This window comes from Ascaphus truei, chromosome 14 (genome assembly GCF_040206685.1).
Source record: "Ascaphus truei isolate aAscTru1 chromosome 14, aAscTru1.hap1, whole genome shotgun sequence".
Classification (NCBI taxonomy): Eukaryota; Metazoa; Chordata; class Amphibia; order Anura; family Ascaphidae; genus Ascaphus; species Ascaphus truei.
Window position 1 is genome coordinate 23,744,318 of NC_134496.1, and position 20,558 is coordinate 23,764,875.

A 20,558-nucleotide genomic window follows, 5' to 3' on the forward strand; every position below is an offset into this window, starting at 1 on the left:
CAAAGGGTTAACTCCCATTCAAGCCAATATGGTAATCGGTAACAAAGCTTGATGCATCTTTGGTTTGTAACATGTATAGCTGTAGCAGGAGTTACTGTGTCCAACAATGGTGCCAGCTGTGTGACCACGACGAGGTCTTATCGAGAAGCAAGGACCCCCCCATAGCGATGTCGCGGCAGGCACGGTCCCCAGAGCCCCAGCTTTTGGCGCCGCAGCCCTGGAGACAGTGAGTAGTGCTACAGCAATGACAAATATCGGGCTGCTTCAGTATAAAAGATGAACCAATGACCTCTGCCTAGAAAGTGATCAAAATGCCATACATAGAACATACGTCATAAGGGCACTGAAAGGGTTAATAGTTTGTCGTCTCCCAACACACCATTCGGAGTGGTACTTATTCCTGTATTATATGTACCCGCACAATGTCTTAATTAACCATGAACAGTATGTAAGGTGCATAAGTAAAGACATGCATACAGCCAAAGCATAAAGTACATGTATGCGTGAACAACCAACACAATGCACTTAAGAAATATTATTAAGGAGCGGCTCAGTGAGTGAAGACACTGACTATGATAACAATTACACTGAGTTTGTACCTGGTTCAGTTCCCACTGTCAGCTCCGTGTGACCTTGAGTAAGTCATTTTATCTCCCTGTGCCTCAGACACCAGAAACATAAGATTGTAAGCACACCACAAGGACTGTAATTGTGCTATACTGTAATTGTGAGTCCCATTGGGAGAAACACACTACATGATTTTATGTTATTATTACTTGAACTTACCTTACTGACCATGCAAAGGGCATACGGTATTTCCCCAGCTTGCTGCAAAATTGCTTTGTTGATTTCAGTACTTTCTGTGCTGACTAAAAAGAAATATTCTAATGAGAATCTTCATTGGTGTAGAAAATAAAGGTATTTTTATTTTGTATTCGTGTATGCTTATAACGCTAAAAAAAACAAAGTGTTTGTGGTTTCCAACATATAAATAACCTCTTCAAGTCACAATCGCCACCCAAACATATATTTTTTAAAAAAAAGCAAAGAGATTATCTGACGGTTCTCAAGACATTTGTATTTTTCTGTGATGGTGTTTGACATAAAAACTACAAAATGGCTGCCAGGTCCTTAATAGGAAGTAGCAATTTTCTATTGGCTGCAAACCGGATATAGCATATTCAGTTGGTTCCCCCTCCTCCCCCACCCCCTGGACAAAATTAGTATTCTCTTAAGAACTGGGAGGTCTTCTAATGTCGGGGGGCCCATGAATCTACTTCAGTAGTCCCCCAGGTTCAGGTAATTAGAACTTTATAGCACTGAAGAGTTTAATAGGATCAATATACAAGAAAACGATTTCCTTGGGTTTTGAGACTGCCGTTAGTTTGCTTAATCATCATAGATAGTTAGTCTCCAGAGAGAAATGTGCACAGAATATAAGTACACCTTTTCAGCATCTAATATGCTTCTAAAATGGCTGTAAAAGGCCTAGGGATGTATTACCTTACATTTTCCCTAGCTGCACTACTCCTCTACATTACAATCATTGCTTTTGACTAGTTTATGTCAACTGTGATATGATGGAAGATGTTGTACTGGGTCAAAAATAGCTTAAAGCATTTTGCTGATGGAACAAACTCAATTCACGACCCACTAATGCATTTCTGCTTATAGGCAGATCAGTGCTATGAATTATTTCTGAAAATGCCCTCATGAGTCACTAATCCTTCTTCTTGCTGATGGGCTCTGCTAAAAAAAAAAAAAAACCCCCGTTAACTTCCCATCCTGTACAGTAGGTTCCAGCTATCATCCTGAAGTGTCCATTACAGTTGACTTGCTGCAGCCTACGAAATAATTAGTCAAATAGCAGACCTGCTCAGGTAAAAACAATAGTAATGTCCTTTTTTTCTACAATACCTTGGTGGAATCTGAATTCTTAATGTATGGATCAGCATTGCTGGCAATGTTTCCCATGAGAACTTTTTCTATTCTTGCAACCAACACCACTTCAGAATGTGGATTTGTTATGGAAAAAGCTGCCTGTAAGACAAACAAGTAAGGCATTAAGTGTTTCTAGTGCTTTAGCTTTTAGTATTGAAATGCCGTTGGTAGAAAGGGTTTAAAGGAACTACAAGTCCTGAGAATAATAGGAAATTACTGCCACGGGGTGTCGTGCATCAATAATTTTCCCTTTCAGTGGTCGAAGGCCATGGACTTTCCAACAGTATGGGGCGGATGTACAGATTTAGCACGACTCAATTGCTCTGTAGCCGCGGCTGAAAAATCAAAGTTGCGACATGCCATGGCATCGCTGCAGGGGGTCCATGCTTCCGTATCGACCCCTCCACCCCCACCCACAGCGATAAGCCTCCGGCGCGAGGCACGGGGCTGTTACATCCATATTAATTGTTGCAAGCTACTTTTTGGGGAAGTTTACGCGGCTATGTACTAACTAGCCCATGTTTTTTTATCGGAGTACAGAACTGCACTCGGAGTTCAGACGTTAATAATATGTACAGAAAAAAAGAGAACGTGCATCAAAATTGTCCGCTAAGTTCAACTTGGCGTCAACCCATTCATTAAAATTTCATTTAAAAATGTGAGGGTCAAACATCTTGTGAAACACGGAGGTATGCGGCAAGCGACACAACGCTTAATAAATGCGATGGATGTTTAATGTCTGTGTCTGAAAAATGTGCAAAAATACGTTTAGTACATACTGTAGTAGCCCTCAAAGTTATGACCACTTGTGTACTTGAGACTAAAAAGTGGTGAACTTCTTTTGAAATTGGTGAAATGTGAGCTGCATGGTTGTCAGTTCTATGTTTTAAAAACTGCTCAACCCTCATCCCGCCAGTCTGCTGCATTACTTCCTCGGAGAGGTATGAGACCCTGGCTATGCGCCCAAAAAGCAAAAATGCATATCAGGCACTAATGCAATTCAAGTGATTGGGATGTAAAGGGCCATATTCACTAAACTGTGCTGGAAGGTGTTTTATGGAGATCAGCTGCTGTAGTAAATATGCTGCAAAATGCTTGCTTATACCATCACAGTGTTCTTTGGTATAAGTGTGTTTACCTGTCTGGGATACTGCAGCCATTTCTCTGGGAAGCCTTGGATCTGAGGCTCTTCTGATCCCTTTGTCTGACTAACCGACGGTGACGTTGTTCCATTTTCCACTGAGCTTGTAGAATGGGAAACCATTTGTCTTACAAGATCATGGTTCAGGTCTACATGAAAGTCTGCGGAGATCTTCCTGCTATCTCTGATGTCAAAGAGTGCCACACTTATGAAGAATGGCTCTATCTATAGGGAAAGAAATCAGACCTATAGTTTGTTGCATCAGAAGCGTGAGAGAGAGAGAGCGAGAGAGGGGGGGGGGAGAGAGAGAGAGAGAGAGAGAGAGAGAGAGAGAGAGAGAGAGAGAGAGAGAGAGAGAGAGAGAGAGAGAGAGAGAGAGAGAGAGAGAGAGAGAGAGAGAGAGAGAGAGAGAGAGAGAGAGAGAGAGGAGAGAAACAGGAGAGAGGAGTGAGAGAGAGGAGTGAGAGAGAGGAGTGAGAGAGAGGAGTGACAGAGGAGAAAAGAGATATCCTATTTCCTAGAGATGGTGGGTTGGTCAGCGCACGGGATTTTGCTCACAGGGTGAAATGAGAGGATAAGGAACACGTGATTAGTGTTTAGATAGGCAAACAGTACATTATGCAGTAAGAAAATGTTGTTACCTAAAATATTTAATAAAATGAAATAAAATTTAAAATTTAAATAAACTGCTTGAATAGATAGCTAGAATAAAAACTTTTCCATATGTTAAAAATGGGGATCTGTTATTTTAGGACTGATCTAAGGTGGGGATGGTGATATATAAAAAGGGGGGGTAAGAGCGGGTGATTAGCAGGTTTCTGTATATCCTGCTGTCTGACAGGGGTGGTAGTGCTGATTAGCAGAGTATAATGGGCAGTCTTACTTTATATAAGTGCTGCCAGAAGCAATATAGCTTCCTCCCCCTCCCAATGGAGGCAGTATGTAAGTGACTTATCTCCCGGGTGCCCAATTTGGAATGAAAAAGGGCCAGACACGGTGAGTAAGTAAAAATGGAATTTATTAAGTGCAAAAAACAGCAAACAGAAATAACACTTACGATACAGCTTGGGCAGCAGCCCAGCTTCAGCCCGATCGTCCGTTCACACTCCTCCGACCAGTATACCTCCTGTGCTCGCGTCCGATGGCGGGACCGGAAGAGGAGGGCTTACCGGATGTCAGCAGGCTGGCTGGGTCCTTCAGGCAATGGGCTCCGGCAGGGAACTACGCGTTTCGCAGTGATGCTTCGTCGAAACGCGTAGTTCCCTGCCGGAGCCCATTGCCTTAAGGACCCAGCCAGCCTGCTGACATCCGGTAAGCCCTCCTCTTCCGGTCCCGCCATCGGACGCGAGCACAGGAGGTATACTGGTCGGAGGAGTGTGAACGGACGATCGGGCTGAAGCTGGGCTGCTGCCCAAGCTGTATCGTAAGTGTTATTTCTGTTTGCTGTTTTTTGCACTTAATAAATTCCATTTTTACTTACTCACCGTGTCTGGCCCTTTTTCATTCCAAATTGGGCACCCTGGAGATAAGTCACTTACATACTGCCTCCATTGGGAGGGGGAGGAAGCTATATTGCTTCTGGCAGCACTTATATAAAGTAAGACTGCCCATTATACTCTGCTAATCAGCACTACCACCCCTGTCAGACAGCAGGATATACAGAAACCTGCTAATCACCCGCTCTTACCCCCCCTTTTTATATATCACCATCCCCACCTTAGATCAGTCCTAAAATAACAGATCCCCATTTTTAACATATGGAAAAGTTTTTATTCTAGCTATCTATTCAAGCATTTTATTTAAATTTTAAATTTTATTTCATTTTATTAAATATTTTAGGTAACAACATTTTGTTACTGCATAATGTACTGTTTGCCTATCTAAACACTAATCACGTGTTCCTTATCCTCTCATTTCACCTTGTGAGCAAAATCCTGTGCGCTGACCAACCCACCATCTCCACTGCAACTCTAAAGAAGATTCCGGGCTTTATCTTCTCTACAGGTCCAGCTGCAGAAAACAACAAGGACAAGTATACACTACCCTTTTTTTGGTTACACATTACAAAACAGGCAACATCACAAGCCTAAGATACAAGGGAGCGCCCCAGCCTCTATTCTTTTTGTCCTATTTCGTAGAGTGCCAATTGATTTATATCTCCCCAAAACACACCTCCATACAAAACATGGAGCGATACCCGGGAAATAAGATCATTTCTATTAGTGAGGTATATGAGCTTTCTTTTTTACACATCCACAACTCATTTGTGTGGTAGAACCAAACACACAATACCAGTAAAACGTGCCCACCCTTAATGTATTTGTGTTTTATTCTACATATGCAGTATAATACGGTTAAGGCCTTGGGTCACATCTATTCAATTTCCACAAAAATCAGCTCCTGTTCTACTCTGTGTTGTGTAAGATACTGAAATAGTTTCCAAACAATATATCCATTTTGTTAGCATAAAGGGTTTCTTGGTTAGACCTGTATAATGCCTGTTATTATGTCTGTGGGATACGACAGAACTGTATATACGTGTTCAATATCTTTGCTAAATAATGTTAGTATCCTATTCTTTTCATCATTCTCCAGTTGACAAATTGAGTACCAATTATGATCCAATTACAGCAAATACACAACTACAAAATGGCGTGTGTATGTATACTGTAGCATATCTTAGAAACCTTACAGCTACCATTATGCTTTTCAATAACTTACATTTGTTATTGGATCAATGTCATTTTCTGTGACACAGGCCTGAAGATTCAGACTCAGGGATCTGCAAGTTATCATAACCCGCTTTGTGGCTTTTTCCTCAAATGGTTTGATCACCGTGTCACTGGCTGAGGTTTCTGCGTTCTGTAGCTTTGTTATCTACAAATACAGAAAATACAAATACCCCTTGTGAGCACATTCACATATCTGCTCCCATTATCTCTTAGCATACAATGCGTCCAATGCAGCTAGGGATTCTGGGTAATGACATGCAGAGGAGCACACAGTGTCACCTTTTACCTCATGTCCATTTTAACAAGTTATCTACAAATAGAAACGCAACGAGAATAGGCAGCATGATTTTGCAAAACAGCTGGATTCCAAAGTTCAGACTGTAGCAGGTCATAGTTTGTGTTTATTTTTTCCCTTAAGTAGACTTTTCGCATATGTTTTTCCAATTACTATGTTTGCAGACATTATTCATTTTTCATAAGAATGCTCATTTTAAATGTATTTAGGACTGACGGGTCCAAGGGAAAAAAATCACATCAGAAACACAGATTCATTCATCCATTGGTTTAAGGCAATTTAACTTGACACTAATATTATGATGAGTCTGGCTTACTTACACACATATCTGGGTCAAGAGAAAATAGATTGAGCCTCTCCATATTTCTAGCCGCTTTTATGGTTTCTTCTGTTTCTGTAATATACTGAAAGTAGACTTAGTTGTTAGATTGCTGATTGAATTTATATTTTCTTCGAGAAACATGTACAGTTGTGACAAGCTGTTCCATAAAATGTGATACATGGCCACTCTATATATCCCATACTAATGACTGGATCAGAATCCGGCATTAACAACCGTTCCTAACATTGTATCCGCTGTTAGCAATAGAGTCCTACTTTCTACTCCTCTTCTGCCAGCAATGAAGTCCAATGAAGTCTAGAGACCTCTCTCTAGAAGTCCAAATTGTTGTTCTCAAGGAACACCTCACAGTATAAATCAAGCGAATTGTGCAAAGATGAGACATTAAGTGGCAGTAATTATAAATTGTATATTAATAACCCCCCACTCGCCAATACAAAAACGGATACATTTTATTTCAAACTACATAATAATGGATCCCATATGGAAATTTTATCCGAGGAAGATTCCCACGTGAGAACTAAAAGTTATTTTAGTATTGGTGAGTGGGCTGTGTTAATATATAACATATGGATTATATTACTTCCTTCTCCATCAACATCTCCCAATCTTCAAGCTTCATCCAAAATCCAGTTTCTAAAAGTGATTCCAAAAGTCTTGGACCCTGAACATACCACCCTCGTGCCCAAAATACTTATATGCTACACATGCTAATCAGAGGTGGATTTGCAAATCCGCCGCCCCATGGCACTTACATGTGTCGTCCGCCTCCTTGCTGCTGCCCTGTGTCTCCTTTGGAATCCCAGCATCAAATGACACTGCGGATGTCATCAACGTCACATAACGCGACGTCATGATGTCATGGTAACGAGACGCCGTGTAATGTCACATTGGGGCATCCGCGGTGTCATAGGAATGCTGGGATCCCAAAGGTGATGGAGTGCTGCAGCAAGGAGGCGGCAGGACACAGGTAAGTGCATTCCCATTAGGGCCGATACGCCTGAGAGCGGGGCAAATGCATATGGGGGCGGACATTTTGCCGCCTCAGGCCTGGGCCTAATGGGAAATCCGCCACTGATGCTAATTCACAGAGTGATACTACCTATATAGCCTTAATAACACGAGCAATGCTGTCTCGAGGTGTGTAACTTGTTTTTAGAAGGAGACCTCCCATCCCTCAAAAAGAAGACTTAGCCATAACTGCTCAAAGTAGCCAGGCATGGATAGGAGAGCTGACTACATCCAAGAGACATTTGGAAAAGCATAGAAATCCAGAGCAAGCACATTTTGCTAGAACTGTACTGCAGTCATTATGCTCCAAAGGATGAAGGTATTGGAGAGATATACACCCAATCTTCAAGAAATGATGGGTGTAGTTGAAAGCAGCGATACTACTTTCTCCCCTTTTTTTCTTTTTATATGTAAAGCTGTGACAATGTATAATTCTACATTCTTACGTGAGACGGCAATAGTTTGGTGCTCCTTTTATAAATCTGCCAAAATCCTGATTGTGTGCCTAACATAATGAATGGCTGCTTCAGTTTTAATCAATCCTTCAGTCAGTGTAACTCACCAGCTACAATATATTCTTATATTACTAAGGTAACATTATCTATTGTTACAGTTTGCAGCTCAAAGTGCTGGAAACATTGGCAACAAATGATCACAAACACGAAAGTGTTGCAAAGATCTTGCACTGCTGGGGAGGTGGGCTAAAACTTGTTATAGAAATCAAAGGATGCTCAGTATATTAAAACTCATTAAAAATGGTATTAAGGGTTGAATTAAAAATACAACAGCAAAAAAAATAGTCACTATTATCTAATACTACAGAACTGATTTATTAAAAAATACATGTAAAAAAAAACCCCATACAAGATTTCACATGTTTTGCTGCTTGAAGTGAGTAGGAGGCCTTGCTGCTTAAATAAATGTCCTTTCTATTTCAGTATTGATTTGATAACTCGATTTGTCACAATGAAATTGAGAGACGGTTTCTTCTCACCTTTGCAAGATCGGGGTGCAAGGAGTTCTCTGCGGAATCTGTTTCTTCATGCTGACACTCGTCATAATTCATCAAAGCTTCTCCGGGATCCTCTGAAAAATCACATACAGTATTTTGTCTGCATTTTTTTTAGTTCATCAAGTCCAGATTTTTGTTTTTTAAACAGTTTTATTGTGCAATGGTTAGAATTCAAGAACTGAGCTTTTGAAACGTCATGGTACACATGGAGGAGATCTGTGCAATGCAAAAAGATCTGGGCACTATAATTGTATCTACCTTATTGTACACAGAAGTCCATAAAGTGGTTACAAATCTCCTACCAATCTTTCATGCATAAGTTTGCAAGTTTTCTTCCGCAAACCTAAAGGTTTGCCCAGTATATATATAAAGCAGAAAATAGCCGTGTTAGTCCAGTTGCGATAGTGCAGAATAAATGAGTTCTTCAGTATTAGGTGATACCTTTTTTATTGGACTAACAATTTATGTCGTAGGACAAGCTTTCGAGAGTTATCCTCTCTTCTTCAGGTCGAGCAATACTGATATACAAAGGATTCAATGGCTAAAACAGTGTTTGCGGAAGAAAACTTGCAAACTTATGCATGAAAGATTGGTAGGAGATTTGTAACCACTTTATGGACTTCTGTGTACAATAAGGTAGATACAATTATAGTGCCCAGATCTTTTTGCATTGCACAGATCTCCTCCATGTGTACCATGACGTTTCAAAAGCTCAGTTCTTGAATTCTATACATTGCACAATAAAACTGTTTAAAAAACAAAATATATATATATACACACACAATATAACACAAAATGTTTGAGCATAAGTTTGAGAGTTCTCTATTCACAGCCCTACATGTTGGCCTAGTAAAGGTTCTAGTCCAGCCTGCTGCCCACTCACCATCAGCTCAGGACACGTTTCCATTATAATATATATTGGGTGGTCACTTCTACTGCTTGATTAATTTTAATAGCCGTTCTCAGTTTATTTTTGGAAGTTGTTACGCTGTGTTGTGCTGCAGTTAACCCCCGGGGGGCCCTATGATCAACCTATGAGATGGTGGAGACTCACGGAGTGGGATGTCGGAGGGATACTTTAAGAAGGGGTTGGATGTGGGACCCAAATCAGAAACATCAACAAGGTTTTGGTTTGTTTTTTGCCTTGGATTCGACCCATAGATCCATGCTGTGTTCGGTTCAACTTGGATCTATGGGGTTATTATTTTGAATCTGCAAGGATGCCTAGTCAATAAATAATTTACATAATATATACATGTAGCAGGGTCTCCCCTGGCTCCCCTCACCTGCGCGGAGAGTGGGGACCCCGCGGTATGTCAGGCAGTTGCAGGGGCGATCGCGTCGCCGGGGGCTCCCGGCGACATCAGTGACAGGGCGCTGCCATCTTGCGTGCGTTCGCGCATGCGCGGCGCGTATTTAGAGTTGCGGCGGCCATTACCCTTAGCGCAGGGACTCCCCAAGGTCACCCCTGCACAGTTAAGAGTAGCGGCGGCCATTTCACGACCGCGCATGCTCAGTATAGATCGCATACGCGGCCCCAATGATAAAGAGGTCCTGAGTGGACTACAATTCCCAGCAGCCTCTGGGGACTGCCCTTTCACCCAGATCACATGCAGCCAGACAGACACTAAGGGCTCGTTCAGGGTGCCAGCTGAGGACTCGGAGGGAGGGCGTGAGGGAGGCAGTGCTGCAGTTTGCTGGGCGACATGTGATTATCCCCCAGCAGCAGACTTTTCAGCGTTGGGGAGGGGGCGGGGCTACAGACGGCAGGGTAAGTATCCAAGCTGCAGTCATGAAATCATTCTGAAGAATGATTTCATTGGCTGCCTTGGTCCCTGTGACGCTGCTTCAGCTCCAAAAAACGAAATTTTCGTTTACTGAAGCTGTCGTCAGCAGCAACGCCTGGCTTCGGAGGCAGGGCAGTTGCTACCTTGACAACAAGTATTCAAATTGAACACTTTGTTTCTCACTGCAGCAAGCATGTCAGCACGCCCTCCCTCCGAAGCCAGCACCCTGAACGAGGCCTAAGGCTTACAGATTCGCATGCTGCATGTGGATACATTGTTGTGTGCTGAGTCAGGAAGCAGACAGTGAAGCACATGAGGGAGTTGGAGCTGGGAGAGCAAAGGGAGAGGAGGTGCGTAGTGCAGGGGTCAGTGACACACTGCGTAGGCCAGGATATTCCCCTAGGCCCCAGCTAGGCCCAACTCAACAGTAGATGTGTAGCTGCTGTAGGGAAGGCTCTAAGGTAGGAACTTTGCCCTTTTAGCAGTTAGCTTAGTCAGGGAGACAGCTGCAGTGCTGCGTGCTCTGACAAGGAGGGAGCAGTGTGACAAGTGTGTCTGGGATCAGACCTGCATCACTCAAGATAGAGACTATCTGTGTGGTGAGACTATCCGAATTGGAATAGGACGCCATTGCTGCGGATTCAGCGTTGGATGCAGACGGGTCCTTTCCTGATGTTTGCTGTCCCCGGGTGCAGGAGCCCCGGGCAGGTATTTCTACAAGTGCACCAACTTTAACCCACATTTCCGGTTTCCTTACAGGCGCTGATCACACCTTGTGGGTGGGTTGCTGGACTATTGGGACACTTGGGTATAGCGGTGGGGTTGAGGTCCAGTGAGGCTAGGTTAAAGGGTGACATGGCTGTGTTGCTGTTATTGATGTGATATGATGTGATGTTATTGTTCGGCCCATATAGTAAACAGTTTATATATATATATATACTTCAGTGTTATGGGTTAATGAGAGAACTCATCTTCGGTGCAAAAAAGAGCTTTTGCAATCTCACAGGCCTCTTATTCATGGGTACGGCCAACAGAAAAAGGGCCTACAGATGCAGCGGCCGTTATTCGAACATATCACAGAGCTGTTTTCGTGTGCGCTGATGTACTCCACGCAGCCAATCATGCGGTTGCTTTGTTTGAATTTCATGGATCCCGATTTCTTTGGGTGCAAATCTTCGCGTATCCGTGGCAGAAATGAATGAATTGTAATGTGTACAGTACTGTGCTACTGTGTCAATTTGCAGGTGTTTAAAAACCAGAACACTAAAATGCCATTTTCTGCACTCGATAAAAACGAGTCAACACGCAGTAGTGACGCGCCATGACATGGGTATTCCGAGGTATACAACGCGTGATATGTTCGAATAACGGCCGCTGCATCTGTATGTATGTACATTTTCTTACTCTTAATTAAAACTACACTAAATAAGAGACACGTGAACATGTATTTAAACCACCAATGGAGAAAAAAACCCGGGAGAATGTTAAAACTCTGTACACACTATGATATATGTGGAAACTGTTCCTTTTGGTCCATAAAATATATGAAAACCTACAATATACAATACATCTACTGTACATTACTCCAGGACCAATATACTGTAGATAGCAGAATCGTGTACTATTCTAAATGAGAGAGACCACACCACAAAACACACAGCGCTATACAGTATGAACTGAAGGTTTAACTACGGGAAACTGTGGGGAGAGGAATTCTTTGAATGTAAAATTAAGTGACATACCAAATGCAAAATGTTGTCAGAAATCATTGAGCTTACTAAAAATATTGCCCATACCAAGTTTATGATCTGTTAGATCTATACTTCTTTTCTCGGCAATGGTTCCCTCGGGATTGATTTGCAAGATTTTGTTAAGCGTAGAAATCCAGTCGTCCATATCCTGTTCGTTTTCGGCTGCCAGCACAAAGTATGTCAGGTCATTCATTTTCAACTCAAAGGCATGCTTCCTAAGCAGCTTATTCTGATACAAAGGAGGGAAAGAGGAGAAAAGTGTCAGAATATCCCATTCTCAACGCAGGCGTTATACAGTATAAAGCGAAGACTTCTCAGTTTATAGCCAATACGGAATGGCCACAGATTCCTTTGTAACCCCGCTTCAGGGAACTGGAAGTTTAGCCAGGTATTCATGGAAATAGTGTAACAATATCCATTATATTATGCTAATGTAAAGATCTGGGGTGGATGTTATGCTGCGGTATGTTATGAAACGATATATTTTTGGTTTAAGGATAATAGATACAGCAAGCACCTGTATCCAGCAGTGTGTAAACCAATAGCATATAGCCAATAGGCATAACTATTAAACATCCAGTCACTTCTAAGTTAAATGTATATAAATGGAGATTATTGTTGTTCAACGAAAATTATTTTCACATAAAGGTGAATAAACCTTTAAGTCACTTTTTTTTAAATTACTGGACCTTCTCTGCAAATAACAGAAGCTAGGCAATGCAGAACTACACAAACTGATCTCCGGTCTTACATTTTACATAACATAGGGGTAGATCCTCAGAGGTCTGTTAAATCTGGGCTACTAATATGATGTTACCTAAATAGGTGATGTCCGCTAGCTTCCCTGAGTTTAACAGGTATCCAATGGGGGTTAGTGATCTCATTAGCACAGGCTTAACGCCATGTGAAGTTAGCACTACGTGGCGTTGGCTTCAGATAACATGGCGTTAACCCTGTCTCGCCCAAAGGCTGCGTTACTCACTCGCAGACCCTGAATAGGTGTTTAATTGCAGTAAAAAAGAGAAGACGGGCGAGGAAAAGAACCCTGTAAATAACAATGTGATAGTAAATCAGACGTAACTGTGATCTTACACTTACCCAGACCCTGTAACAGCCCTATATCAGGGTGTGGGTGAAGTAACGCCACCTTTATCTCTGACATAACTAACGTAACATTAAATCCCTACGGTAACTATACTGGCGCTCTGGGGATCGGCGCTTTTACAGGGAACGCCTCTTCTGCATATCATTAGCGCTAACGTCCGTTATAGTAACGCACGGGCTCCTACGGCTAAAACAAAGAACAAAGGGAGCAAGGGGTTAAAGAACAATAACAATCAGAGTTCTATACACGAGGAATACACATACCTAACCTACAATGAGGTCAGGTATAAGGGAGGAGGGGAGATAATATATATATCAAGCGATACTTACACGGCCAAGTGTAAGTACAGGTACAGCGAGGGGTATCTGTGATGATCGGTCTATCCTTCCCCAATCCAAAAAGCGGGGGGACCGTGATTGCTGGCTGGCAGAGATTTGCCGTTGAAGACCTTCACTCTGTCAGTCTCTTCAAAGCTCCCGCATGTGGTGGTATAAAGATGGCTTCATTGAAACCTGACGAAGCCGAAGTCTCGGCGAAACGCGTAGCTCCTACTGGCCATTTGCTTTTGTCCCACGGGAGCCTCCGTAGCAGTCGCTGGCAGCCCCACATCATCACCATACTCCCCTGTCCTCCGGACGCGGCAGCAGGGATCTTCGCTGCAGGGCTTGCCACTCTACTACGGGCGTGACCTGGGAGCTTGTCTTTATGTGAGTGCATTGTTATTTGTTTACTTTACCAATAAATTTATCGTCTGCCTCACCGTCTTTATACCACCACATGTGGGAGCTTTTAGAAAACTGACAGAGTGAAGGTCTTCAACGTCAAATCTCTGCCAGCCAGCAATCACGGTTCCCCCGTTGTTTGGATTGGGGAAGGATAGACCGATCATCACAGATACCCCTCGCTGTACCTGTACTTACACTTGGCCGTGTCCGTGATATTATCTCCCCTCCTCCCTTGTACCTGACCTCATTGTAGGTTAGGTATGTGTATTCCTCGTGTATAGAACTCTGATTGTTATTGTTCTTTAACCCCTTGCTCCCCTTCTTCTTTGTTTTACTGCTCTTGTCTAGGGTTTGGATAATCCTTATTGGGGTCGCAGCAGAAGGGTTTGTTATCCACCCAGGTCTCCTCTCATTATTGTCTAGGGGCACCTCTTCCTGCACTGGTAATTTACACACTTTATTACCTTTTTGTGGGACCTGTTCATGTAGGTTAGCGCCCAGGTTCTTTTGCTTTTATCTCGTTATGGCTAAAAGCAGCACTGAGCGGATCTATGTGTGTGTGTGTGTGTGTGTGTCTGTGTGTGTGTCTGTGTGTGTGTGTGTGTGTGTGTGTGTGTGTGTGTGTGTGAGTTTTTCTTTCTAGCTACAACTGAAATTAGGGGGTCGCCTTAAATTCAGGGTCACCCCTCTAATCAGGCGAATACCATTCCCTGAGGGTTTAACCACTTTGCTGCCACCTGGCAGTAGAGCGATTAAAGCTGGGATGTATGCAAAAATTACATAGCATTGGCTCAAATAAAACGACTGGCACTGAAGCAACACTGAGGGCCTCATGCAGTAATCGGCGATCAGGCCTATCTTGCCAGTTTTTTGGCAAATATGCCTACTGCGATTCAGTAAACCCTGTTAAGCTGGCGAGATAAGCAAATCTCGGAGGGCGGGGGGCTGTTTTGGCGCTAAATAAAACCGCAGCGCGCTTGGCAAGAAGCCCTATCTCGCCGCTCATCGCCAGCTTTTCAGTCTCTCTGTATTCTAGTAGCCCCGATCAGCATCTCGCCGCTGATCGCCGCTGTAGGATGGAGAATTTTTTCTCAAAATCGCTCCGCCACATAAAGTTGGCAAGAAGCTAGGGCTGAGCGGCGAGATGGGCCAGAAAAAATCAGGCCCCTTTCCTGCATTGTATTGATGCCGGGGGTCTTCATAGTTGAACCGCGTTAGTTTCAGGTCTGGGAACCCCCTACTTCCCGAGATAAAGGCCCGGTTATGGGGTGCCGGTATCTCCTGTGCATGGAAATGTCCCGATCATTTGACGCGGGAATCCAATGCATAGGAGATACCGGCACCCTGTAACGGGGCCTGTATCTCGGGAAGTAGGGGGTCCCTGGACCTGAAACCAACGCGGTTCTGCTCCGGAGACCCCCTGCTCATCTACACTATTAATACAATTTAAATCTAAAAATACTTTTTATACGCCAACATTCTCGCTGACAGAGGCGGATCTCGCTGCGGCAGCTGGCGTATCTCGGCGGGGAGCACTTATCGGTAGGGCAGGTCCTCTCGCCGTCGGCAGCTCGCCATGCTTGCTCAGGCTGCTCTCACAGACATTCGGGCCTTCCTGCATACCGTGAGAGCAACTCAGCAAAACAATGGCGACTTCAAACCCCTGCCGAAAGGTCATTAGCGCCGTTTACAGCATAGGCCCCTTAGCCGTTATCAGTCATACGCTCTCAAGAGTTTCAGCTGCAGGCGCCCGCAAGTCCCGCCAGTCCCAGTTTGCTTTATGAAAGCTCTCTCATTTCTCTCAAGACATGAGTAAATTTACGAAACGTTGGTGTGAAAGGCGATTTGTTGATTCTTAGATTTAACCACAAGCAGTTTGACATCTTTGCAATGTTTAAAGGAGAAATCCATACAATATCATGTCTTTTTTTTATTTTAATAAATCAGTGCTGTAGTATTAGATAATACTTACTGCATTTTTTTTTTTAATTATTCAACTCTTAATGCCATTTTTTATGAATTTTAATATACTGAACATCTTTTGATTTCTATTGCAGGCTTAAGCCCACTTCCCTCGCAGTGCAAGATCTTTGTAACACTTTCCTGTGTGTGATAATTTGTTGCCAATGTTCCCAGCAGTTTGAGCTGCAAACTGTAACAATAAACAATGTCACAGGGATACATTGTAGCTGCTAAATTACACTGAAGCATGGATTGAAACTGAAAGGCAGTCATTATGTGAACCCTGGGAAGCAGGATCTTTGCTGATCGATCGCGGGCGAACCAATGAATCGGCAGCTGCTTAAGTATTTAGTTTTTCAATAAAGGTAATCAAAGGCTGCATATATTTAAAAAAAAAAAATAGATTTATTTTAAACACTTATTCAATCCAAAAGATGTATTTTAATCACTTACCTGGATAACCCCAGTGCAGGAATCCAAAAAGATACATCCCTTTGGTTCCTTTGATATTTTTTCATCTTTGTAAAAATTCATAATGTACGAGTTATCCGACAACTGAGTCAGCTGGAAGAAGCGTTTCTTGAAGGACTGTAAGGAACAGAAAGTAGAAACACGTAACGCGTGATATTTACGTGAGGCAGGGGTCTCAAACTCAGTCCTCAAGGGCCACAAACTTGTCAGCATTTATGGATATCCCTGCTTCAGCACAGTTGGCTTAACCAGTCCTTGCTGCAGCACAGGTGGCTGTCAGTCTTTGATGCAGCACAGGTGGCTGAATCAGTCCTTGCTGCAGCACGGGTCAATCAGTGGCTCAGTCTTCGACTGAACCAGTGATTGAGCCACCTGTGCTGAAGCAGGGATATCAATAAAACCTGGTCTGTAGGTGGCCTCGAGGACGGAGTTTGAGACCCCTCATAAAACAACACTTAAATCCAGCAAAAGATGCAGAACACAAATCTGTGATCATACAAGTGTTGGGGAATCTGTACACTAACATACTGTAGAATGAATGTAATTCAGATAATGTACAACTGTGTTCAGACTGTGGGGGTTGTGAAGTGAAATGACACAGATACAGAGTAACATTGTCTACTTACCCGGACAGTAATGCTATTGTTTACAGTGCTATTAAAATTCCCTTTATAAAGCCAGCCAGATTTGAAAACTCCTGATCCTCCCCCTCCACCTCCTTTAGAAGACGAGAGGGACGTTGTATCCTGAATGAAATAACAGAATGTATTTTGCATGAAACAAGGGAGATTTACACTGGTTTGTCATCATTCAGTCACATGAATTTATTGTAGAAGCGAACCTCCCCAATTATTATCATTCTGTTTTATTTATAAAACGGCAATATATTCGGCGGGGCGGTACAGGGGGGTACAGAGTTTGGCTAATTACATAAAGTTACATACAAATAAGGGCAGAAATGCACAGATACAGCAGGTAATGAGGACCCTGCTCCGGAGAGTTTACACTCTACAGGGAATGAGGGACAATGCTGAAACAAAAGGTGAGGTGGCTACTCATTGTGGGATGGAGTGTATCTCAGGATGGAGTTTGGTCTGGCTGCACAGCGGGTCCCATTAAAGTTTGGGGGTGATAATGGAGGGTGGGGTGTTAGGCTGGAGTTTGGTCTGGCTGAACAGCTGGTCCCATCAAGGTTTGGGGGTGTGGATGTTGGGGGGTGTAAGATAGGATGGAGTTTGGTCTAGCCGCACAGCTGGTCCCATTAATATTTGGGGGTGATGATGGGGGGTGTTAGATAGGGTGGAGTTTGGTCTAGCCGCACAGCAGGTTTCAGTAGGGTTGGCAGGGAGGGTGTTAGGGGTGTGCTAGATAGGCTTCCTTGAACAGGTGAGTTTTCAAGCAGTATTTAAATGACTGTAAGCTGGGGGAGAATCTTATGGTGCAGGGTAAGGAATTCCAGAGAGAGGGGGCAGCACGGGAGAAGTCTCGGAGGCGGGGTGAGAGGAGGTGATAGGGCAGGAGGAGAGGCGGATGTCATGGGCAGAGTGTAGGGGGCGTTTAGGGATATATTTTGGGATATAGATTTAAGGGGGGGCAGCATACTTGAGAGCTTTTTAGGTCAGAGCTAGGATTTTACATATGATTCTCAATTTTTATAGTCTCAGTTGTCTACTGTATAAAGCAAATATACATTACTTACTTCATCTTTGTCAGCATCTTCATGGTCAACTTCGAAAGAATGGGACGGCAGTTTTTCTATTTTAGGGTAATTTCTGTATGAAGAAAAACAATCCCTATTAATTGCTATAATGCATCTAAGCTTCATAGCAACCCTTGGTGATTCACATTAGATCCGTGATTAATTAATAATGTATACCATAATCTTTTGAACTACAGTACCACCAACGTACAATGCCAATGTATTCATTGTTAAAAATTAACATCTGACTGCAGACCACAGTATTAGTTTATAAAGTATATATTGCGCAATGGTAAGTGACCACCAAATAATGTATTTCTGGTTAAGGGGCAAAATTAATCGCCGAGTCTCACAATACATAAAATAATGTATATATTAAACAAAATTAAACCATTTTGTAACTAGCTTAATTGATAGGTATACAGAGGGCAAGAAAGAGAGAGAGACAGATAAAGTATGCAATAGATAGATAGATGATAGATAGATAGATAGATAGATAGATAGATAGATAGATAGATAGATAGATAGATAGATACACAGACCGACTGGTAATGTCGATGACAGACGAGTCCAGTAATGGAAGAATAGGTGAACATATTTTGTTCAGCCACCAGGAAACAAAAATGATCATTTATCAGGGTTTATAGAAAACCGTGAAGTATTTTGTTTGCATTTGCAGTTCCATATCCTATTTGACTACCATACCAGAAATAATTTGACTCCGCCTGGTAATGTGTGGGAACTGGATTAACTCTTGATTAAGCAATAAATATACTGTATCTATAATATAATGAATGCCAGTTGCTCAGATGGTATGTCTCATATCCATCATAAATACATGAATTACCAAAAGAATGAGCAAAGCAGTCATACAGAAATAACAAGACACTAGAGAGGATGTTCAAAAATAGAAATAGTTTTATTCAATCTAGATAACAGTGTAGTAAGATCATAGCCACACTTGCTGAAATGATCGTACATACAACATACATACTGTACATACATACTGTACATACATACATACAATGTGTATAGCAATATCAGACCCTTGATAAAGGGCGACTTCTAGCTGGGGGGCGCAAACATTTCTAGGGGGTGCGCGGGCGGTTAGAGGCCACGCGCTCTTCCCCACGCATTTAAATTAAATGCCGGGGGAGGCGTGAGGCCTCTGTAACTCTCTTACCCTATCTCTGCCGGCTTTTCAGCGACGCGTCACCATGGCAACGTGGCGTCAAATGCTGCGTCGAGGTCACGTGGCATCACATGACCCGCGTCGTCATTTGATGCCAGGTCCTTGGAGAGGGGGGGGGGCGCAAACGCTGCAGCAGCCAGGCAGGGGGCGCAGCTCAGGAAGTGTGCGCACCCCTGCACTAGGGCATGGGTGGCCAACTCCAGTCCTTCAGGGCCACCAACAGGACAGGTTTTGAGGATATCCATGCTTCAGCATAGGTGGCTTAGTCTTTGACTGTGCCACCTGTGCTGAAGCAGGGGTATCCCTAATACCTGTTGGTGGCCCTTGAAGAATGGAGTTGACCACCCCTGCTCTAAGGTGTCAGTCTGCTATATTCTCATCACTTTTTGGTACGGTATTGTCCTTTATATTGCATTTTTAGACTTGCTTATTTAATTGATAGTGCTACACACACCATTGTATGTACTGTGTGTATTATGTACTAACAGAAATCGCACAGAGCGCACCGGGGGTTAAACCAATAATGATAATGAGCAGTGCTCTACTCATAGGGGAACATACATACTATGAGTACCTGTGACCTTCCAAATGATCACATAACACCTGATGGTGTGAAAAACTATTTATTGATAGAAGATAAAAAATAAAAATAAAAACATACAATGGTTAAAATTTGGGTCCTAATGGACCACAACACCTCAAAGCAGACGGCACCTAAACCACTGCTTGAATACTAAGAACTGGACCTTCGGCATCAGTGGGCGGCTCCAGCTTGCGCTCCTCGGTAAGTGCCCGCTCCCGCCCCCCTCCCCCCATCAGCTTGTACCCGGCAGCGGGTTCGTTTTAGTTTGGTACTCAGGGCAATTGTGACCATAGGGTCTCTCTGTGTATATATGTGCTGTGTGCCTTTTGGCTGTTCTTTGTATTCAAGCAGTGGTTTAGGTGCCGTCTGCTTTGAGGTGTTGTGGTCCATTAGGACCCAAATTTTAACCATTGTATGTTTTTATTTTTATTTTTTATCTTCTATCAATAAATAGTTTTTCACACCATCAGGTGTTATGTGATCATTTGGAAGGTCACAGGTACTCATAGTATGTATGTAACCCTATGAGTAGAGCACTGCTCATTATTATTATTGGTTTTAACCCCCGGTGCGCTCTGTGCGCTTTCTGTTTGTATTTGGCGACTCCATCTTTGAGCCCTCTCTAGGAGTGCTTTGAGGAGGCGCTCATGCACGGTCAGCAGCAAGGGGGGGCCTAACTTCTTCGGACAGCTCGAGCGCAGACAGTTCATCTGTAGTTTTGTATGTATGTACTGTATGTACTGTATGTACTGTATGTACGTATGTACTGTATGTACTGTATGTACTGTATGTACGGTATGTACGGTATGTA

At 43.0% G+C, this 20,558-nt stretch overlaps 1 protein-coding gene across 10 annotated transcripts in view; it reads right to left on the reverse strand.

Annotated features, from left to right (window-relative positions):
• Positions 1–20,558, reverse strand: part of DOCK10 (dedicator of cytokinesis 10) — a 238,988-nt gene that overhangs the window by 90,116 nt on the left and 128,314 nt on the right. For all 10 annotated transcript variants that reach the window (XM_075570118.1, XM_075570116.1, XM_075570119.1 and 7 more), the window contains exons 5-14: positions 17,973–18,045; positions 16,900–17,019; positions 16,256–16,390; positions 12,056–12,239; positions 8,455–8,546; positions 6,430–6,513; positions 5,804–5,959; positions 3,080–3,307; positions 1,918–2,040; positions 787–869 (exon numbers count right to left, since the gene is read on the reverse strand). In XM_075570118.1, the coding sequence (XP_075426233.1) occupies positions 787–869; positions 1,918–2,040; positions 3,080–3,307; positions 5,804–5,959; positions 6,430–6,513; positions 8,455–8,546; positions 12,056–12,239; positions 16,256–16,390; positions 16,900–17,019; positions 17,973–18,045 (1,278 nt within the window). The remainder of the gene's footprint in view (positions 1–786; positions 870–1,917; positions 2,041–3,079; positions 3,308–5,803; positions 5,960–6,429; positions 6,514–8,454; positions 8,547–12,055; positions 12,240–16,255; positions 16,391–16,899; positions 17,020–17,972; positions 18,046–20,558) is intronic.